This window comes from Chionomys nivalis, chromosome 6 (genome assembly GCF_950005125.1).
Source record: "Chionomys nivalis chromosome 6, mChiNiv1.1, whole genome shotgun sequence".
In the NCBI taxonomy this organism is placed as follows: Eukaryota; Metazoa; Chordata; class Mammalia; order Rodentia; family Cricetidae; genus Chionomys; species Chionomys nivalis.
This window is the reverse complement of record NC_080091.1, coordinates 39,466,186-39,489,373: the sequence shown is the minus strand read 5'-3', so window position 1 is coordinate 39,489,373 and position 23,188 is coordinate 39,466,186. Positions and strand designations below refer to the sequence as shown.

Sequence of the window (23,188 nt, the reverse complement as noted above, 5' to 3'; positions counted from 1 at the left end):
ACAACAATTAAGTCCAGTGCAGGAGTTTGGGGGGATTTATAGGACAGGATAAGAAACTTTTTGTGGGGTAGTTTTATAGTCAAAGCCGAATAATGCTTTTCTTCTGAGGCAAGTGTTCTTATCTTTATGCTGAACTGCCATCCCTATACTCGACTTAACTCTGTATCTGCTGTCCACACTACCTAGTGCACAGGAGAGCCTCCAGACATCGTTGAGGACTCTCTCTCATCTGAGTCCTGTGATGGGAAATCCTGCCGTCGCAGTCCTAACTCTTAGTTAGGTTCTGGTTCAGAAAAATGACCTTAGTAGGTTACTCCTTCCCAATGGGCTGTGCTGGGATATTAGTTAAACATCCTTGCCGGAGGCCAGCTGGAATTAGAACTTGCTTGCATCCAGAGAATTACGTTCATACTGAGGATCCTCACCTACTCTGCTGAGTTCACACCACAGAAACACGGCAAGAACGGGAAAAGCATTCCGCAGAGAACCAAAGCCGGCTGGTGGGAAGCAGGAAAGTCTCAAGGAAAGGTCTGGTGCTCTGGGATTAGTTTGCAGATCTGTGGAGTGCGTAGGGTCTTAGGTCTCCACAACCTCGCAGCCTGCCATTCCAGATGGATCTATTCTGCCGTGGGCAGGGTAGCTGTGGGCTTCCACAGAGGTGACCCGCCAACAGCACAGACCGTTACGGAGTAGGGTTGCTGGCCTGACCTCGAACCAGGGAGCTAGGACCAGCTAGTACAGCCTCCTTCCGGGAGTCTGTCGCCCTGTCCTCGGAGAGCGATCTGCTCCCTACCCAGCCTTCAACAAAGTCCCATGAGCCATTTGCTACACCTAGAATAAGCTTAGTTGCAAGGAAGCAAGAAGCCGGTTCTTCTGCCGCCACTTCGTCGATAGACGAAACTCCGAGGCTCGGTGCTGCGAACGTGCAAGACTGACTCCAGGAAGTCCTGGGCTCAGCGAGAAACCGCAAGCAGCTCATTCTTCCACGAGGAGCCTCGGTGAGCGATCGCAGTCCGGGTAGGAAAGCCACCCGGGTGCACGCTGGGATGGCTAGTCGGGGAACTGGCCGCCCGTTGCACACTGGGATTGGTAGTCTGGCGCGGGCTCGCCCCTCACCTAGCCCCAGCGGGCGCCTCCGGGCCAATGGGAGCAGCGCCGGCCCGACCAGCCCCGCCCCGCGCCTCCGGACGTCTTTGCCGGGACATGGCCGCGGCCGGTACCGGGTCCTTAAGCTGATTGCCGGCTGCCGGAGCTAACTGCTGTCGTCAACAGTCCGCGCGGGCCGGTCCCAGGCGTCGGGACGGCGACGAGCCGCCGAGGAAGCGGGGCTCGCCATAGGACGCCGCCGCGGCGGGCGCATGGCGTCCATCTTGCTCAGGAGCTGCCGCGGCCGGGGCCCTGCGCGCCTCGCGCCTCCCCGCGCAGTCTCCCCGCGGGGTAAGTGGCACAGCAGAGACCTGTTGTGGGTGGCCAGGGTCCTGCGCGGGACACCCATCTACCCCATGCCCTGAGGCAGCGCGGCGATGACTAGCACTCGGCGGCTCTATGCCGCCGGGGCTGGGCAGCTTCACTGTGACCTTAGTTGCCCTGGTCGCCGCAGGTCACCGCTACCGACGGAGGCGTTGGGAAAGTTCCTTAGGGCTGTGGCTGCCCTGGCGCTCCCCTCGATGATGAACAGAGCCCAGGCGTGCCCTTTGGCCAGCTCAGGCCTGGAAGCCGGAACTCCGGGGAAGGGAGATTGGGTTTTGGGTGATGCCAGCACAGTGGGCCGCTCCCTGGGGTGGGGTGGCCGCTGACTGGAGTTTTTTTTTTTAAGGAAACTTGGATGTGTCCTGTTTGTAAGTTACGGTAAGGATAAAACTTGGTCTGCGAGAGTGGAGCCCAAGACTTTATAGTTTACTGATAGAAGCACAATTTTCACCTTAATAGTTGAAGCAAGGCGTGATGTGGGGCAAGGCGTGGTGGCATATGCCCTTAATCCCAGCACTGTGGAGGCAGAGAGAGGCAGGTGAATCTCTGAATTCCAGGCAAGCCTGGTCTACATTTCGAATTTTAGGCCAGGGTACACACAACAAAACAACAACAGCAACGAAGTCAGTTACGATCGGTGGAAAGACAGCAAAGTCTGGGTTTGGTGTGGTCTTTCAAGCTCCCTCTGCCCTAAGAGCTGACCACCTGTTAACTTGTTCAGGATGCTGTAAAGTACTTCTGGCCTAATTATGGATTAAAAATTATCTGGTAGTTTTTGTGTATGTCCTTATTATTCTAGGCATAAGAATGTTTTCTGGGGGGCTGGAGAGATGGCTCAGCGGTTAAGAGCACTGCTTGCTCTTCCAAAGGTCCTGAGTTCAATTCCCAGCAACCACATGGTGGCTCACAACCATCTGTAAGGAGGTCTGGTGCCCTCTTCTGACCTGCAGACATGCACACAGACAGAATATTGTATACATAATAAATAAATAAATATTTAAAAAAAAAAGAAGAATGTTTTCTGTAGTTAACCAGTGCCCTTTTGAACAGAAGTACTGCTTCCCTGATAGTGGGTTAGTCAGCTGGTTAGCTGCGGAACCAATAGGGCAGGGCTGGGTAGCTGGTAGGGGACTCACTGGAATAACGTGCTGTCAGAGGCAGTAGGCATAGGATGAACATTCTAGTTTTTAATCATAGTGAATAAGTTGAGGGCAACATTGTGCCAAAATTCTCATGACTCTGGAGTACCTACCTTATTATTCTGCACTTTTGTGTGACATACTTCATTCTCTTTGTGTTTCTTTGTTTTCTTCCGAGACACATTCCGTTAGACCTTGTGGCTCTTGAACTTGTAACAATTTCTCCTATTTCCTTTGATTTTCTTGACCTTGACAGTTTTGATGAGTACTTAGGTCAGTTGTGTTATAGGGTGTCTCTTTTGGTGTTTTGCTGAAGAGTTCTGGGGCAGAAGGCACAGATTTTAAGCGCTTTTCTCATACATGCTGCATTTAAGGTAAACTCATCATGTTTGATGTTGACCTGGTTCCCCGGCCGAAGTGTGGTGTTTCTTTCCTTCCCCTTCGCCTTGCTATGCTGTCCTCTGTGAAAGGAAGTCACTTGGTATGCAGAAGTGGGGCCGACAGATCTGGAGTGTGTGAGAAAGAAGCATCCAGTCCACACTGTCACTTTGTAAGCCTGTGAGGACTAGTCAAGGCTCAGGGAAACCAAAGAAGACTGGCTTGGGGTGAGATGAGTTCCTGCAGCTGTTGACAGCTGCAAGGTTCCCCAGACCGGGAAGCTTTGCATGAAGGTCAGGGAGGACATTGCCTGGAGGGATGTAAAAGTCTCTTGGAGAACAGGTGAAGCAGGGAAAGACATTTAGTCTTTATCCCTGTTCCTGACACTGAGCTCCTAAAGCTTTTGGAGTGATTAACAGCAATGGGTTCCCCCCCCCACCCCCAGACAGGGCCTCCCTGGGTAGTCTTGGCTATCCTGGAACTCACTCTGTAGACCAGGCTGGTGCCTCTCAAGTGCTGGGATTAAAGGTATATACCAGGGGCTGGAGAGATGGCTCAGTGGTTAAGAGCACTGACTACTTTTCCAGTGGTCCTGAGTTCAAATCCCAGCCCATCTATAATGAGATCTAGTGCCCTCTTTTGGCCTGCAGGCATACATGGAGGCAGAATACTGTATACATAATTAATAAATAAATAAATCAAAAAAAGGTAGGGCTGGAGAGATGGCTCAGAGGTTATTATTTTATAATAGAACATGAGCAAAAAATCAGGACCACGAGGGATGCACCCACCCACTGTGACAGTGGAACTGATTTATTGGGAGCCCACCAAGGCCAGCTGGTCTGGGACTGAATAAGCATGGGTTGATTCCGGACTCTCTGAGCATGGCGGACAATGAAGGCAGATGAGAAGCCAAGGACAATGGCACTAGGTTTCGATCCTAATACATGAACCGGCTTTGTGGGAGCTTAGCCTGTTTAGATGCTCACCTTCCTGGAAGTAGACAGAAGACCTTCGTCTTCCCGCAGGGCAGAGAATTTGGACTGCTCTTCAGTATCAAGAGGGAGGGGGAATGGTGTGGGGGGAGGAGAAGAGGAGTGGGGATAGGGGGAGGGAAGTGGGGGGAGGGGGCAATATTTGGGAGGAGGGGAGGGAAATGGGAAACGGGGAGCAGGTGGAAATTTTAATTAAAACAGAGAATAAAAAAAAATAATAATAATAAATAAAAAAATCTTTTTTTTAAAAAAAAGGTATGTGCCACCACACCCGACTGGGTTTGTTACTGAAGGAAAGTAGGGAATAGGCCTAGGTAGATGAGGGGAGATGAGGAGAGGCCTGTGGTGAGCTGTAGTGAGATTAGAGGGCTAGGACTTAACCCTAACATACTAGGAGGCAGAGAATATAGAGTGGTCAGTGGACCAGAGGCAAGAATGCTGCAGAGAGAACCTGGGTTGCTCAGGACTGTCCTGGGCATGTCCTTGTCTCCTCTGGCTATTCACTTGTATGCTTTGTGGTAAACTGTGACAATGACCAGAGCACTGTGCTGGGTTCTGTGACTTGTTCTAGCAAATTATCAAAACCAAGAGGGTCTTAAGAGATGGCACAGCAGTTAAGAGCACTGACTGCTCCCAAGGACTTGGGTTCAATTCCTAACACCCACATAGCAGCTCACAGCTGTCTATAACTCCAAGATCTGGCAACGTTACACAGACATATATGCAGGCAAAACATCAATGCACATAAGATTTTTTAAAAACCTTATTTTAGACTTTAAAAATTTATGTGTACTTGTGTGTCTGTATGGGTGCAGGTGCCTATGGAGACTGGAACTCATAGAACTAGAGTTACAGGCAGTTATGAGCCAGCCAATGTGAATGTTGACAACTGAACCCAAGTCCTCTGCAAGAGTAGCAAGTACTTTTAACTGCTGAGCTGTCTCTTTAGACCAAACCCCAAATTTATAGACAGCAGAAATATAGGCAGCCTGTGCAGCTTAGTGGAATGTGGACCTGCAAAGCCTGTCACCCTGGATGACTTTGACAGTGGAGCAGGGACAGCCCTCAGATGTTATTTGGGGGAGAACCCAGGAAGGGATCAGAGTAAAGTCCACCCATTCCATCTTCAGGGTGCTCTGGGGGTGTTTCTGAGCCAAATCCTGTAGAAGTAGGATTGGAAGGGGCAGAGAGGAAGTTCTGGGCCTCTTTGGATTAAGAAGAGTCTGGAAAAGTTTGGGTGGCCCTAGTCTGGATTTAACATGTAACACTTTCTGTCACAGAAACTTAACATAAAAAAAAAAAGCCATGTAACACTTGTTGCTTGTAAGAATGTAGCTGAGGGCCAGCTAGATGGCTGGGTTCTTGTTTTCTGACCTGAGTTCCAATCCCAGGACCCACATGGTAAAAGAAGAGAACCAAATCTTGCAAGTTGTCTTCTGACCTCTGAGTGGGTGCACATACAATAAATACATACAAAAGTAAAATTTAAAAACAAACATGATTTTATAATAACAATGTAGCCAATATCTTTGCTATGAATTGTGAATAGTGGTGAAGGAACCAGAGTTTTCCAGGTTCTAGCAGACCCTAAATGTGATTTCTTTCCCCATAGAGCCAGAAGAGCTCCCTCCTGACATAAACTGGTAAATGGATGCTGTTACTGCTACTCCCACTGCTTGGAGGATTGGGCCAAGGTGACCTTGCTGGCCCTTGCTATATAGCCTGACCTCTACATGGGCCGCCTGGCCCCTGCTGAGAATGGTACCTCTGGTCCCCACTGTGCAGAGAGCCTGTTCTCTCCTTCCTTCCTGCTTCACACAATGGTGTGAATGAACTCTCAGTGTGTCAGGAAACTTAGAGTGGATTAGGGAAAGTGTCCAAAGTGTGTTCTAGTGATCATCTCTACTGTTTTTCCGTAAGTGGCTTCCATTAGAAATTTTGCTTTGCTAGGCGTGATGACACATACTTTTTATCCCAGCACTTGGGAGGCAGAGGCAGGCATATCTCTTGAGTTTGAGGCCAGCCTGGTCTACAGGGTGTTTCAGGACAGCCAGGGCTACACAGAGAAATCCTGTCTCAAAACCCAAAAACAAGACAATAATAATAAGATAAATAAAAATTTTGCTTTAATTACATTCATTGTGTGTGTGCATGTATTCCTGGACATGCCATAGCATGCTTATGGAGGTCAGAAGACAACTTGTTGGGAGTTATTTCTCCTACCATGTAGGCACTGAGATTAAACTCAGTTCTTGAGGGCAAGTGGTTTTATCCACTAAACCATATTGCCAGCCTTGTAGGGGCTTCTTGGTATTTTTTTCCCCTAGTAGTTCTTGTCCCTTGGAATTGTTGTTTGGTCTGTAAAGTTGTCTGCTTGCTAGGAGTCAGTGTGCCCTTCCCCCTGCCTACCTACACCAACAATAGCTAGTAGGGATGGGTCCCACAGTGGGAGAAGACCACGGGCCTTCAGTGCCCCTTCCCTGGGACTTAGCCTCAGACCCAGTTTCCAACTAGGGAGATTAGATGCTCTGTTCCACCGTGCTTTGAAGCGCTTCATCATGTACAACAGTCCTCCAGAAACTTACTGGTAGGTTCCGTTCAGACCTTCAAAGATGCCTGGTTGACACCTGTTTGCTGACTTTTCTTTGTTTTTGTCATAGGTAGTCGGAGGGATCGAGCTTGTCTCAGTTGTGCCAGCACCGTGGGGTTGATAAGCCATGAGTAAGTAAGCACATCACTGAATGTGTCACTGTGCATGTCTGCTTGAGGATGTTGGCCATACACCTGGAACTGACAGCTTCTTTATTCCTTGCTTGTGTTCCTTTTAAATCTTCATGTGTTTGCTTCGATGGTGATAACCATATAATGTTGGTGAATTTTAGGAGAATAAGTACCATAATCCTAGCACCCAGTTATGTATACTACTGGCATTTTGGTGTACTTCCATTTTGGTAGTTGTTTTTGTCTAATAGGTTTTGTTTGTTTTTTTCAAGGTAGTGTTTCTCTGTAGCTTTGGAGCCTGTCCTGGAACTCACACTGTAAACCAGGCTGGCCTCAAACTCACAGAGATCCGCCTGTCCCTGCCTCCTGAGTGCTGGGATTAAAGGCAGACACTACCTCCCAGTTTGTTTTTGTTTTGTGAGACAGGGTCTCCATATGTAGGATGTATGGCTCAGACTGGCCTTGAATTTTTGACAACCCTACTGCTTAACCTTCCAGTTACTGGAATTACACGTGTGCTCCGACATGCCCAGCCTGACATTTTTACTTAGGCATCTGGTTTTTGGTGTAGTTGTTATAAGTATAGTTTTGTCTACCTGGTATGACTAATCATCCGTGCTCACACAGCTGAACTCTTTAGTGGCTTTCCACAAAATCTTGCTTAGTTCTTTTCAGCTGTTTGTGGCAGCATTGGGTGTGTTGGGATCTGTTCAGGACAAGGCAGACCCTCCCTTGAATACTTTGGTCTTTCAAGGGTACCTGCAGCTAGTCTTCTGTGTCCCACTAGCCAGCTCCCAAATCATGACCTGGAGACTTATTATTAATTATGAAAGCTTAGCTGATAGTTTAGGCTTGTTTCCTAGCTAACTCTTATAACTTAAATTAACCCATGTCTTTTAAACTATTTTTTTAACATGGCTTAGTTACCTTTATTTTGTCCTTTATTTTGCCCATGCTGCTTGCTCTGTGTTCTGGCATCTCCTATCTTCTTCCCAGCATTTTTTCTGTCCTGAAAATCTTGCCTAGCTATTGGCTGTTCAGCTTTTTATTACACCAACCCAAGTGACACATCTTCACAGTGTACAAAAAGATTATTTCATGACAGATACCTGCATCAGGGATGCTCACAGTAGACCCCTCACCTCACTCTGGGTGCAGAGTGAGTATCGTGTATTTAGCCATTTCCTTTGGTACCTAAAGCCTACAAGATGACAGTGCCTATGAGATGGTGGCAGCGTTTCAGATAAGGCTTTCATGGCATTGGAAAGCCAGTTTCCCTGATGTTCTTGAAAGTGGCACCAACACTCTCTGTTGTATATTTGCTTGGACTTGCCCCAGGGTTGCTGTGCTTCTTGCAGCCCGAGTTTCTACCTCAGCCCTGTCTTACCTAAGGACAGGGCCAGGAGATGCCCTTGGCTGTCAGCTCAGTCAGTGAAAGGGGTTTCATCTCTTTCCATTTCCATGTCCTTGTCACTTCCTCTGGGAGAGCAGGAAACCAGTAGTGCTCCCTTCTGTGCTCTTCTCATTTCTGGAGGGTTTGTGTTCACTTAGAGCTGTGAGCTGATTACTTAGCTCTGAAATACAACCAGTGGTGCTTCTTGTAACAGATTTATTAATTCCCTAAAATAAAGACAAGTCATTTGTGAAGACTTGATTTCTGTTAAAGCATGTTTGACTTGATGCCTTGTCAAGTTCTGAGGTGAACAGGCCTGCAGGCTTCTTGGATACAGCTTCATTTCTGTGGCTGGATGGCTACTGCATACCCATCATTTGGTCAGATCCCCTCACTGTGGGCTGCCACCATGTGCCTGTTGAGTGAGATGTTCATCTGACTTCTCATTGGATAGTCTCAAGACCTCTGTCATGGAGCTGTCTTTGTGCTGCTAGTAGTGGCATCAGTGTCTGTGTACAGAGCTGCTTTTACACTTTTATGTTTGGTTTTGGGGGTTTGTTTTGTCTTGAGACAGGGTTTCTCTGTGTTACAGCCCTGGCTGTCCTGGAACGTATTCTTTAGACCAGGCTGGCCTCAAATTCACAGGCTCCACCTGCTTCTGCCTCCCAAATGCTGGGATTAAAGGCACCACCTCTACTTGGCTTAGTTTCTTCACTCTTCGTGAAGTGTGCTGGTGAGCTGGTGAGGTCCAGTAGGCCTTGCTCTGGGAACTCAGGGGGAGTTAGAATAGGGTTTGATGTAGAGTCTCTGGTTTTCAAGTGCCAACACCAAGTGGAGGTTAGGGGAGTGCTCTGTAGGCTCCATTTCCCTCTGTAAATTCATGAAGGTGTGATTAATAGGTACTGTGACTTATGACTGAATTGGCCTAGATAGTAACCCTTACTGCAGGGCAGTATGTATGACTAATACTGGGACCAACCATATGCCATTTCCCTTACTAAGTTCTCTAGCTGACACTCGTGTAGGGACCAGTTCCTCACCCTGATTACTCTGAGATCTTGAGTGTCCTAGATGAACCTGTTAGTTCTGCTCTACAACAACCTTTGTGGAGTTGTGACTGAAACACCATTAAACCTGTCAAACCACTTGAGATTGGCAGTTTTTTGTTTTGTTTTGTAGTGTTGAGAATAGAACCTAAACCCTTGGGCTTGCTAGGTTCATTTTGGGATGAATACTCCCAAGATTAGCACCTCTTTTCTTTTCCTCTTCTTTTCTTTTTCTTTTCCTTTTTTTTTCTTCAGAGATGGGGTTTTCTGTGTAGCGCTGGCTGTCCTGGAACTCCTTCTATAGACCAGACTGGCCTCAAATATAAGAGATCCTCCTGCCTCTGCCTCAAGTGCTGGGATTAAAGATGTGGGCCACCACCTCAGTTGTTGTTTGTTTGTTTTAACAGAATTTCCTGTAGCTGAGGCTGGCCTTTAACTCTTGATCCTGCTACCCCATCTCCCAAGATTTGGGGTTAAAGAGCAGGGATGGAACTGAGGACCTTACACTAAGCCATCTTCTACTGCTAAACTACCTGCCTTCCCTCTGTTTTCTTCAGACATTTCCATCCGGTGTGGTGATATACTCCTTTAGTCCCAGCAGAGGCAGGCAGATCTCTATGAATTCAAGGGCAGCCTGGTCTACATAATGAGTTCCAGGCCAGCATTACCCTTTTCTACTGTATTGCCCCGTGCTTTCTGCTGCCAGTCTGTCTGATAGTTTCTAAAACCTGGCCTCTTCACATCATGATGTTTGCTTCCTGCTCAGCTCACTAACAGCACAGGCTCAGATTATGGCTGGACCCTCCTCTCCTGTCCTAGTGCCCATCCGTCTGCCTCAGGCCAGCTTCAGTCAGGGACACAGCATGGCAGCTCTGCTAGCTTAGTAGTGCTCATTACGCTGGACGCTCTTAGCGGTGAGGTGGCCTCACTTCCTGCTATTTTAAAGGGTTTCCATTAGGAACATGTATTAGATTTGTCAAGTACCTTTTTGTTTTGTGTTGTTTTGTTTTGAGATAGGGTTTTTCTGTGTAGCCTTGGTTGTCCTGGAACTCATTCTGTAGACCAGAATAACCTCAGACTCAGAGATCTGCTTGTACTGGGATTAAATCATGTGCTACCATTACCACCTGCTTGTCAAGCAGACATTTTTTTTTTTTTGGTTTTTCGAGACAGGGTTTCTCTGTGGTTTTGGAGCCTGTCCTGGAACTAACTCTTGTAGACCAGGCTGGTCTCGAACTCACAAAGATTTGCTTGCCTCTGCCTCCCGAGTGCTGGGATTAAAGGCGTGCGCCACCACCGCCCGGCCTGTCTCTGCTTCTTAAATGCTGGGATTAAAGGCGTGTACCACCACTGCCCAACGACATGTCAAGCAGCTTTTTAGCATTTAAGATTCATATTAGAATGTGAAGAACTGTGCTTTATTAGTTAAAAAAATGTTTTTCAGTGCTGGGAATCAAACCCAGAGCCTTGCACTGCTAGGCAGGTGCTCTTCTACAACCCCAAGCCTTGTTTGGTATGAAACAGTCTTTCTGTGTAATCTGGGGTAGTTCCAGACTCAACTCTGCTTCCCAGTACTGGGATTATAGATCTGTGCCACCATGCCAAGTTTTAGCATTTTTCTTGTAAGTTAACCATTTTGAACATTTGCTTTAAAAGCTAACATTAGTGACTATGATGCTCTATTGACCAACTTATACATTTTAAATCAGCACTTATAGATGAGCAACAAAAACTTTCCTTTTGCTGAGCAGTATAAGAATCTGTGTGCGCCGGGCGGTGGTGGCGCACGCCTTTAATCCCAGCACTCAGGAGGCAGAGGCAGGCAGATCTCTGTGAGTTCGAGGCCAGCCTGGTCTACAAGAGCTAGTTCCAGGGCAGGAACCAAAAACTACAGAGAAACCCTGTCTCGAAAAATTAAAAAAAAAAAAAAAAAAAAAGAATCTGTGTGCATGTAAATGTAAGTGTAAGCACATGTTTGTGGTGCTAGTATGTGCATCTGGAAGCCACAGGTTAACATGGAGTATCTTTCTTAATCATTCGCCACCTTATTTTTTGAAACAGGATTTCTCAGTGAATCTAGAATTTACTGATTTTGCTAGGCTGGCTGGCAATAGTGATTTGCCTGTCTACCTCCGTTGTACTGGTATTATAGGTGCACACCACTGCACACAGCTTTTGAACTGGGGATCCAAATTCAGGTTTTCATGCTTCACAGCAAGTACTTTACCAGCTGAGTCACCTCTCTAGCCCATGTAAGAAATCTTGACTCCTGGAGCTGAAGAGATGGCTCATTGGTTAAGAGCGCTTGATCTATTTGCAAGAGCCTGGGACCCATTCCCACATAGCCAACTGTAACTTTATATCATAGGGTCCACATCCTCCTTTGTCGTCCATAGCTACCTGACATGCACATGATGCATAAACATACATGTAGCCAAACAATCACTCATAAAAATAAATAAATAAATCCTAAAAAGAATGCTGAACTTAATACATAGAACTCTCAGAAATTTTTATTTATTTTTGTAATTTTTTTCTTTGCTTTTTAAAAAGAAAGAAATTCATGAGTTCTGGAGGTGACTTGCTAGGTAGCGCATTGGTATTGGTTTACTGTGTTTTGTTTTTCTGAGACAGATCTCTCATTTGTAGTCCTGGCTGTCTTAGAACTACACACTATGTTGACCAGGCTGGCCACAAATTCAGAGAGCTCCTCCAGCCTCTCCCTCCTGAGTGCTAGGATTAAAGGAGTGCACCACCATCCTGGCTGGATAGCTCAGTATATTTACATTTGTATACATGCAGCATATCTATATATGTGAATGTGTGTGTGCTAATATGTATGTGGAAGTCAGAACAACTTTTGGGAGTTGTTCTTCCACCTTAGGTCTCCAGGCTTACCCACTGAGCCTTCTTGCCAGCTCCCAGTATTCGTTTTTCAGCAAGCACCTGTGTGTGTATGTGTGTGTGTGTGTGTGTTTACACATACATGTTATAATGCAAGTGTGGAGGTCAGATGACCACTTGGTGGATGGTGATTGGCTCTTTCCTTCTACCATGTGGTTCTTAGGGATGAACTTAGGTCATCAGGGAGGGTGGCAAGTGCCTGTATCTGCTGAGCCATCTAGCTAGCTCCTACACCACATTTAGTGCTCATAGTGGCAAAATTTGCTTTTGGAAATTGAATCATGCTGATGGATATCTCTGCAGAGCATAATCCCCGGGCATAATGATGCTGCAGTCCAAGCTCTCAGAATCTCATGTCTTAGGCTGGGACTAGGTACTAAGTATTCTACTATACTTTTTCCCCCCTGTATCATCTAGTTCCTAAACCAGGAAGCAGGTGTGGTCTAAGGTGGTATATCCACAGGCCTCTAAGTGGAGAGTTGTCTGCACTTCTGGAATCATCTCTTGATTTTGGAGGCTATTGCTCTGCTGTCCTTCCTTTCTGCTGAGGATGACTTGGTTCCTTGACATCACTTCCCTGAAGAACAGAGTGACTTATCGTGGTTGGTGTCCTTCCTGACAAGGCCTCTCCTTTGGCTACTGGCTTGCTTCATGCCTTTCTAGGAGCAGCCTGTGGTTGGAGGCTCTGGGGTGCACCAAGGGAGTTGTCCTCTTGGGAGTGGTCCACAGGCGTACTTTTGACATTTGTGTGATGTTGATGAAAGTTATAAACACTGACAGCGGGGGGGCGGGGGGGTATCTGTCATCCACATCTGTGTATGTGTGACTTTTGTCAGTCTGTGTGTCCCATTCCTGTTCCTGCCTTCCAGATAGCTCAGAATATGTAGCTCGTGTGCTAAGGCTCAGACACTTCTCTTTTGTAGAGTGCTATTTAGTCTTTCTGCTCCTTACTTGAAGCCTGGACATTCAGGCTGGGCAGAACATAGCCTCAGGACACTTAAGTAAGTGATCACCCTTGCTAAGATTCCTGGCTTCATTATGAAGGTAGGTGGGTGCAGTGGGGGGCGTGTTGGCTATTTATTTGTTTGTTTGTTTGTTTGGGGGTATGCATGTAAGGTGAACCTGTGCTATGGTACGCATGTGGAGATCAGAAAACAAACTTTGGAAGTCAGTTCTCTCCTACCATGTGGATCCCAGGGATTGAAATAAGATCGTAAGATTTGATGGCCAGCACCTTTACCCACTGAGCCATCTTGCCAGCTCCCGTGTATTTCTTGTTGAAATACTGTGTTTGGTTGGTGCTATTTCACTTCATTTGGAAGGTCATTTTTCAGAAGAGGAAAGTCAGGAGATAGGGTAGTGGAAGCTAGGCCCATAATCTAGCCCTTTGATTAGCGCCAGCAGCACCAAGATGAGTTCTGTATTGGTGGAAAATTTAAGAATGTTATATAATTTGGGCTGGGTTGTAGCTCAGTAGTCAGCACTTGGTCTAACATGTGGGAGGGCTTTGGTCTTATTCTTAGCAATGCCAACAACAACGACAACCAAAAAAAAAAGTGATTTTTCCACTGCTTAAAAATGGCAAAACATTATGTGTAAGTTGTTAGTAACAATGGTTAGTAAGTTCTCTGATAGGCCAGTGATAATGGCTCAGTGGGTAAAGGTCTCTGACACCAAGCCTAAGTTTGATCCCCAAGATCCACATGGTGGAAGGGAAGAATTAACTCCTACAAATTGTCCTCTGACCTATGAGGCTCTTATACCCAGTCTTCCCCCAACAACAACAACAACAACCTCTCTGATGAGTTTAAGAAGAGCAAGATCTTGACCCAGCCCTTAGCCAGAACACTGTGCTGCCTGCTTCATCTTTGTATGTGTGTCTTTATCTTGACCCATTGGCTGCCCTTGTACCTGCAGGCATGAAGCCTTCTGTGGAAGCCACACCCTTTCTCAATGAGGATGGGAGATTGATATTTAAAAAGCCTGATGATACACTTGTTTCATGTGCAGAACTGTCTTCCTCTGTACTTGAAGGGGAAAGGGGAGGCCAAGGTAAGGAGGTAGGAAGGAAGGGCCTGCCGTCTCTCTGTTGGTAAGCTGAGTGGTACTCTGAATCTGGCTGTGCTGTCTTGTTCCTTGTAACCTCACCCTGAGTGATGTAACACTAAGGTTCAGGACAGAGTGGATTCAAGGGCCTCTTCATAGCTCCAAGATTGCAGACCAAGGAAAGCTAGAGGTATGGAACTGGGTGTGACTTAGGAAGAGATTGACAATACTTTACCAGAGCCCTAAGGAGGTAGATAAAGCGGGGGTGGGGGGCTGCCATACATGCTCACAGACACACTGTGTCACTGTTTTCACTGGTCCACGGATGTCCATACCACTCTTCTCTGATACCACTGCTTGCTGTCAAGTCATTGTAGGCTGTGACAGATGACACATTTGGAGTTTGGAGAATGCCGTAGCCAGTGATGGCACCAGAGCTAAGCCTAGCAGCTAGAGCCTTGGAGCCCATTGAGTCTCATGCCCTGATTCTGTGTGGGCTGATTGTGCTCTGTACCAGCTATCACTGTACGTTACGCACTGTGAGCCAAGGCCGTGTGCACCACTGGTGTACCTATGAAGCATTGTGGCTCTGGAGTCATACCTTGCTTCCCATTGCTTTGACAGGGCAGTCACTGTTAGCTCCGTTCCTGCTAAGTGTATTTTAACATGAGATTACAAAGGAAGCTCCTGAAGCACAGAGAAGTCAAGTTATGAGGTTATTGCAATTGCAGCTAGTGGACCAGCATTTGTGTGTGTGTGTGTGTGTGTGTGTGTGTGTGTGTGTGTGTGTGTGTGTGTGTAGAGACAGGGTCTTATAAGTAGTACTGACTAACAAATACTGACTCACTGTCTTACTCTGTAGCTCATGGTGGCCTCAAAACCAGTCTGGGTCCCAGGGATCTAACTCAAGTCATCAGGCTTGACAGCAGGCAGCTTTATCCCCTGAGCCATTTCATCAGCCCAGAGCTGCAGATGTTGAGCTCCGACATCTGCTTCCGTGGATTACGGTCCCCCACGACAGGCCTCTGGAGTGATTTTAGAATTGGTGGTCACCTAGAGGTTGGTTTGTAAATGACTGGTGGGGAGAGGTTTCTAATGTACGGTTTAAACCTGACCAAGCTCAGCTGTTTCATGATCAGATGGCAATCTCAGCACTGACTCTGGCTCCAGATGGAGTCAAAAAAGGTCTTCTTGATACAAACCCCGGGCTGCCCGTCAGGCCTGGTCCCCACTGTAGTTGGTCTTTGCGGTTACTTTGTGAATGAGTACTGCTGGGTTCCAGGCTATCCTGTGAGCTTGATCCTGTGTGGACAAAGAAATCTAAGGTTTTTGGAAACAACCTCTGGCTGTGGCCTCACCTGTTTTAGGGCTCCTACGGAGTCTTCACTCTGGTGAAGAGGCATAGGCCCTGAGGACACACATGCCTCTTATATCTCCATGGCAGGCGTTTGGTAGCTGCATGTGTCAGAGTACACTAAGGGGGAAAGAGGGGACAGAGGTGGGGGAGTCATGCTAGAGCCGGGTAAGGGAATGGACCCTGGACTCTCCTTTGGGGTTTTCCCTTTGTTCCAGTGACTTCTGTCAACCAAGAGTCACCTGTTGAGAGAGAATATCCAAACTGGATGGACTCTTGACTCTGGACCCCATATCCTCAAATTCCAAAGTTATGAATATCACTTCCTACGTCAGGTGCCAGGGACTCCTCCTATGTATGCATGTCTCCCTACTGTTGTGTGTCTTTGAGGACTTACGAGTTAGGCCAGTAAGGCTCACACTCATGTGTGAGGTCTAGCTAGGCCACACACCATCCTAGCCTCAAATGCAAGCCCTTCTAAAGGCTTCCTTCAAAGAAGTGGGATATTTAATTTGATCCACCATGGAGTATGATTTGGTATTTGGTACTGAGTGGTCAGATAGGTAGGACTTCTCATTGCGGTTTTTCTGTTGTTCCCATTTCAAGGAAAATTCTATCTCGCTGCTGTCCTCCAGTCAACCCTGTGTACCTCTGCTTCAAAGGTGAGCCCCGCAGCCGTTGGACTCAGAGGCTTGAGTGCCAGGGCACCATTGCAAGGGCAACATGGACACCTGCCTCTGCAAGATTGGTTGTCACAGGACCTCAGTACCTTCCTGTGCGCAGCTGGCACTCATCACCTCCCCTAGGAGAGGACTCTGTGATAGAGAAGTCCCTTAAGTCCTTAAAGGACAAGAATAAGAAGCTGGAAGAGGGTGGCCCTGTGTACAGCCCGCCAGTTCAAGTGGTAGTAAAGAAGTCCCTTGGGCAGAAGATACTGGATGAGCTGAAGCACTACTACCATGGCTTCCGCCTGCTCTGGATCGACACCAAGATAGCTGCCCGCATGCTGTGGCGCATCCTCAATGGCCACACGCTGACCCGCCGGGAGCGCAGGCAGGTATGAATGGGACACGCTGTGCTCTCCTTTCTACTCAGCTTATTCTACTCCTTTTGATAAAAAGTCAGTAAAGGTTTATAAAAAATGAACCTTTCTCATCCTTCTAGTGAACTGTAATGTGAATACTAACACACTCTTTCCTCCCTTGGTGATCTCCTTCAGCCTTGCCCTTGATCTGGGTCTGTTTCTACTTCATAGACACTATGTCCCTCGGGGAAGTCTGTTATTTCTTTGACTCTGTGAGCCTGGTATGTAATTCCTTCTGTCCTTAAGCTCTGAAAAGGCCCTTCCTGGGGCTGGAGAGATGGCTCAGTCATTAAAAGCACTTGCTGTACTTAACATTATATGGGAGATGCCAGGTGTTAGTGGCGCACACCTTTAATCTCAGCACTCGGGAGGCAGAGGCAGGAGGTTCTCTGTGAGTTCGAGGCCAGCCTGGTCTACAAAGTGATTTCCAGGACAGCCAGGGCTACACAGAAAAACCCTGTCTCTGCGGGGGCGGGGGGAGGCTTTGTGGGAGTTGGAGTTTAAAGATGACAGATTAATCTGGCAGAGGAAATTTCAAGACAAGATCTTTTCACCCACGCCTGACCATCTGAGTTTAGTTCCCGAAGCATGTAAGAGTACAGGGAGAGAAATGACTGCACCAAGTTCTTCTTTCTCTTCCACGTGTGTACTATGGCACACATTCACCCTTCCACATACATGATAGGTACACACATGTGCTTACACACATATAATGAAATAATTGTTTTTACCCAGGTTTATAGTGGGGATCAGGAGCAAAAGCTGAGTGGAAAGACTTGAAAAACTTACAGTTGGGCCAGAAAAGCCAGTCAAAAGTTGGAGCTAAGGATAGTGCAGTTGTTAAAGAAATTGGAACCATGGGGCTGGAGAGATGACTCAGTAGTTTAGAATGCTTATTGCTCTTGAAGAGGACCGTCTCTAACTCTAGTTACCAAGACTTTAGACACTCTCATTTGACCTCTTTGTATACCAGACATGCATAATGATACATAGACATACATGCAAGCAAAGCATTCATGCACATAAAAACAAGAAAGAGAGAGAGAGATTGGGACCTTTAAAAACAAGCAAGTACTTTGTGAGAAACATGCCTTTAGGGCATCTAAGGAGTTGGCCAGACTGTGGCCTGTAGTAGGCTCTGCTGTGGAAAAATTTAAACTCATTTGAAGGACTTCACAGGCTCCTCTACTTGCAGGGGGTGTTCTGGGATAGCTTTCGTAGATTGCAATCTTATCTAAATGGCCCTCCTTTGGGCCGGTCTCACATTCTGTGCATCTGGTGAGCTGTGGGTTAGCACCCCGTCCTATTTTTCTTAAGGCCATTAGCATGTTTAGACTGTGAGAAAGAGGTGGGTTTCTGGAGGTTATCTGCCAAGAGTCTGAGTCACACTGTGGTGAGTTGTAGTAATGGTAAGAGAGATGTTCCTGCCCTGCTCTGTCCACTGATGTTTCCACATCTTTGCAGTTTCTCCGGATTTGTGCAGACCTCTTCCGCCTAGTGCCCTTCCTGGTGTTCGTGATCGTGCCCTTCATGGAATTCCTGCTGCCTGTAGTTGTAAAGCTCTTCCCCAACATGCTGCCATCCACATTTGAAACCCAGTCCATCAAGGTGAGGCCACTGGGACTTTGAATGCAGTTTGAAAATTAGTCTAAGGATTAGGGAGACAGCTAAATAGGTAAAGAAATATTTGCATGAAAACACAAGGTCTTGAATTTAAATCCCTGGAAGCATGTAAAAACCAAGCTGGGTAGTGCATCTGTAATCCCAGGTCTCCTATGGTGAAATGGAAGGTAGATATAGGGTAATTCCTGAAAGATCATGTGTCAGCTAGGGGCAAAACACAAAATAGAGACCCTGTCTCAAACAAGGTGGTGGTGAGGACCAATACCCAAGGTGTCTCCTGATCTCCACACACAATGTCCGCACTCACATAAGTCAATGTACATACAAATACATTAAACATACAAACACACACCCAAAAAAATAAATAACAAATAGAAAGAAAATGAGTCTAAAATTCCTTCAGACCACATACTGTTACATGTGTTGTCTGGTTCTTTTGTGATGCACCAGCTGAGCTAAGTGATTATGTCAGACCAAATGAGGCCCCAAAACCTCACTGTCTAGTCCCTCATGAAACAAATATACCAATGTCTGCTGTGAGGTAGGGTTGAGGCTTCACACAGACATTTTTTAAAAACCATAAAGTAGAGTTTAAGAATATGTCACACTTAGATTTTGTCCCTTGAAGGGTATGGGATGTGGGTGACTTGTCTTGCAGCAGGCAGCAGTCTAAGCAGGCTTCAAGACTACTTCCTACTGTAGAGACAGGTCATGGTGGAATGCAAGAGGGTGCAGGGCATGGCTGGGCTATATAACCTTTAATTTTCTCTCATAGGAGGAAAGGCTGAAGAAAGAGCTTCGGGTAAAGCTGGAGCTAGCCAAGTTTCTCCAGGACACCATAGAGGAAATGGCCCTGAAGAACAAGGCAGCCAAGGGGAATGCCACCAAAGACTTCTCTGCATTTTTCCAGAAGGTGTAGTATTCCCATCTGTCACACAATGATTCAAATGTCAAGCACTACTAGGCCTTTTCTTCCCTCTTCCTTTCTTTACTTCTCTTTCTTTCTCTCTCTCTCTCTCTTTTCTTTTCTTTTAAATTGTATACTCAGCAGATAAAGCTCTAAGGACAGAGCTTAAGCTAACTGCCTGCTCCCTGTGCTCAGTCCCTCTCAAGGGAGCTGTAGTGTATACAAATGCACCTCTTCCTGCCACTGAGAAACTGGGGTGTGGCATGAGAGCCTAGGGCAGTGCCCACAGCCCTGATGGAAAAAGTACAGCAGAACTGACTGCACACTGGCATTCCCAGTCTCCTGGTGGACAGCAGCCTGGATGGTGATGCACGAGTAGGTGCTGTGTATCTAGTGCCTCCTGCAGGCTTAGAGTGCCTGAGGTATGACCACCTCTGGAGAGCTTGGTGACAGGTAGGTGATCTGGCCCTCTGCATCTGCTCTCTCGGTTCCTTACTTCCAGCTGGAACCCAAGGCTAACTCTGGGAACAGGAGAATGCATAGTTTGGACTTTGTGATTAATACTTGGGATTACTTCTGCAGATCCGGGAGACAGGAGAAAGACCCAGCAATGAGGAAATCATGCGTTTTTCCAAATTATTTGAGGATGAACTGACCCTGGATAACCTCACGAGGCCTCAGCTAGTGGCACTGTGCAAGCTGCTGGAGCTTCAATCCATCGGCACCAACAACTTCCTGCGTTTCCAGCTCACCATGCGCCTGAGGTCCATAAAGGCTGATGACAAAGTGAGTTGCGGTGAAAGTCACAGCTGTTGCAGAGTCCTGTTCTGGCCACTGTGAGGCGCCCTCTCGTCTCTGTGTTTTGCACAGATTCCCTTTTCTCTCCTCAGGGCTCTGTCTTCTCGCTTTTCTTGTCATTATTGTTCTCACACAGCTCAGGCTGGCCTAGAACTCACTTAAGTGGCCCAGGCTAGCCTCACATTTGTGGCAATCCTCCTGCCCCAGGCTACTGAGTGCTGGAATTACAAACATAAACCACCACACCTGGTTTGTTTGTTGTTGTTGTTTTGTTTATTTGTTTCTTTTTGCTTGGGAAGAACAGTTCTGGGTATTGAACCCAGAGCCTCACAGTGCTATGTAAGCACTCTGACTCCTGGGCTGTTCCTTTAACCCTCTTTTCTTTCCCCTAATTCCTTTAGATTTATTTCTGTATGAATATTTTAACTGCATGTATCTATGTGTACCATGTGTCTGCCTGGCACCCTCAGAGTTCAGAAGAGGGCATGAGATCCTGAAACTAGAGTAATAGATGGTTGTGAATGACTAACCATATAGGTGACGGGAATTGAACCCTTGCATGATGGAAGAACAGCTAGTACTCTTACCTGTTGAGACTCTCTCCAGCCTTGCTCTGTTTTCTTTTTCCATTTTTCATGCATATGTAGTATTTGTGTGTGTATGTATTGCTCGTTTGGGGGGTGTGTGTGCGTGCATGTGCATGCGCGCGCTGGCGTCTACAAGAGTGAGTTCATGTGCATTTGTAAGCCCAAGGATGATGTTGGGATCGTCCTCAATTGTTCTTCCATCTTACTCAGTCAAACCCAAAACTTAACACTATAGTTAGTTTCCTAGCCAGCTTGCTTTAGTCAGTGCCCAGACTCTGTCTTCCAAGGCTGGGTGTCATGTAACCCAGCCTAGCCACCAACTCACTATGTAACCAAGATTAAAATTTAGCCAGGCCGTGGTGCCGCACATGCCTTTAATTCCAGCACTCGGGAGGCAGAGACAGGCAGATCTCTGTGCGTTTGAGGTCAGCCTGTTCTATAGAGTGAGTTTTAAGACAAGACTCCAAAGCTACAGAAAAACCCTGTCTCCAAAAACAAAAAACCAAAAAGATTAGAATTTAACTCTTTTTTTTTTTTTTTTTTTTTTGGTTTTTCGAGACAGGGTTTCTCTGTATCTTTGGAACCTGTCCTGGAACTAGCTCTGTAGACCAGGCTGGTCTCGAACTCACAGAGATCCGCCTGCCTCTGCCTCCCGAGTGCTGGGATTAAAGGAGTGCGCCACCATCACCCGGCATTTAACTCTTTTTTATTTATTATGATTTATTTATTTTTATTTTATTTCCACTGGTGCTTGCCCACATCAATGTCTGTGTGAGGGTGTTGGATCCCCTGGAACTAGAGTTACAGACAGGTATGAGCTGACATGTGGATACTGGGAATTGAACCTTAAAGACAATTTTTTTAACATTTATTTACTTAGTGTGTCTGTGTGTGTGCAAGCATTGAGCATCACACATTGTATGTGTGGAGTCAGATATACTTGCATGAGTCAGTTCTTTTAATCCATAATGTTGGTCCCAAGGATCAAACTCAGGTTATCAAGCTTAATGGGAAGCACCATTTTGCTTCCCTGGTCTTCAGTCAACTCTTAATTTTCTTGTTTCTCCTCCGTAGGGATTGTAGTCAGGTCTCACCACACCTAGCCTTAGTACTATTTCTTTACTTTTTAATTTTGAACAGACAGGGTCTCAGTTATCAAGCCTACCTTAAACTTTGAATCTTCCTGCCTCTGTCTCCCAAATCATGGAATTACCAGGTCTGACTTGCCTCTTCCTGCCTTCCTAATTTCTCTTCCCTCCCCTTCATTCCTCCCTGTCTCTCTCTTTTTATTCATTTATTTTGAGGCAGTCAAGGGCTCTCTACTTAGCCCTGACTGTCTTGGAATTTACTTTGTACACTAGGCTGGCCTTGAACTCACAGAGTTCTGCCTGCCTCTGCCTTTGCCTCTCAAGCGCTGAAATTAAAGGCGTGTACATGCTCTTGTTTTTCTTTCCCAGATATACTAGTTATACTTCATATCCAATATTGTAGGATTGGGGAGTCTGTGGGTCTTTTGCCTTTGTTGTCCTTCTTGCTTTTTGTCTGTTTGCTATATCATTTTTTTCTGAACTACAGGCACTGACTGTATTAACAGAGAGTCTTTCAGGAAGGACGCACTCAGTGAGCAAGCCCAGGGGGCCTTGGGCTGGGAAAGTGTCAGGGAGCTAGCAAGGAGAGAACTAGCAAGGAGCTGACTTTTATCCTCAGCAGGCAGTAACAGTTACCTCCTCTCTGTCAAGGTGTCATTAGGGGCAAGTGGAGACCCATGGTTTCCCCTCTACCCCTCACTGTCATGTGGAGTCAGGACTTTGACACCTGTCCACAGTAACAAGACCAGGTCCTGTGGTGTCAGTGGGAGCTTGGTGGGAAGCAGTAATGAGGGACTTCTGCCCTGGCAGCCAGGGTATCTGCAGAAGTGGAGAAGGGGGTGTTTACCTTAGAGAGTCAGCCAGTGCAATGGGAGCCTATGCCCTCACTTGTTCTAAAGTTGCCCCTTAACTGTAACAAGTCTTTCTCTGTCCAGCCAGCTAGCTCCCAAATCGTAACACAGAGACTTCTTATTAATTATGAAAGCTCGGACTATAGTTTAGACTTGTTCCTAACTAACTGGCTCTTATTATTTAAATTAAAGTGTGTGTTTTAATCTATATTCCACCACATGGCAATACCTCTCTTCCATCTTGTACCTACTGTTTCCTCTCCATGTCTCCTGTCTCGTCTGTGCACCTAGATTCCTCCTCTCTTCCTTTTTCTCCCTGGAAATTCTACCTGTACTTCCTGCCTAGCTATTGGCCCTTCAGCCTTTTATTACACCAATCACAGCAATATATCTTCACATTGTATAATAATATCCCACAACACTTAACTTGTGGGTGGGACCAGTAGCAGTGTGGAGAGACACCTATGTCATTTGTAGCAACAGAGACACATGGAACCTTGCTGCAGAGTAGGGATAGAGAGCTTACCTTTTTAGACTAGGCTGGCCTCGAACTCAGAGATACCTGCCTCTGCCTCCCAATTAGAATTAAAGGTGCGCACCACCACTACCCCACCTTTTTTTAACTTTTTTATTGGGATTTTTTGAGACAGGGTTTCTCCGTAGCTTTTGGTTCCTGTCCTGGAACTAGCTCTTGTATACCAGGCTGGCCTCGAACTCACAGAGATCCGCCTGCCTCTGCCTCCTGAGTGCTGGGATTAAAGGCATGTGGCACCACCGCCCGGCTTTTTTAACTTTTAAAATTGT

At 46.6% G+C, this 23,188-nt stretch overlaps 1 protein-coding gene across 1 annotated transcript in view; it reads left to right on the top strand.

The window, feature by feature from the left end:
- Nucleotides 1–1,174: 1,174 nt before the first annotated feature.
- The window catches only part of Letm1 (leucine zipper and EF-hand containing transmembrane protein 1), a 38,165-nt gene continuing 16,151 nt past the window's right edge, over nucleotides 1,175–23,188 (top strand). The window contains exons 1-6 of the mRNA XM_057772604.1: nucleotides 1,175–1,437; nucleotides 6,643–6,703; nucleotides 16,053–16,503; nucleotides 17,995–18,138; nucleotides 18,929–19,066; nucleotides 19,643–19,846. Of these exons, the coding sequence (XP_057628587.1) occupies nucleotides 1,359–1,437; nucleotides 6,643–6,703; nucleotides 16,053–16,503; nucleotides 17,995–18,138; nucleotides 18,929–19,066; nucleotides 19,643–19,846 (1,077 nt within the window). The 5' untranslated portion in view covers nucleotides 1,175–1,358. The remainder of the gene's footprint in view (nucleotides 1,438–6,642; nucleotides 6,704–16,052; nucleotides 16,504–17,994; nucleotides 18,139–18,928; nucleotides 19,067–19,642; nucleotides 19,847–23,188) is intronic.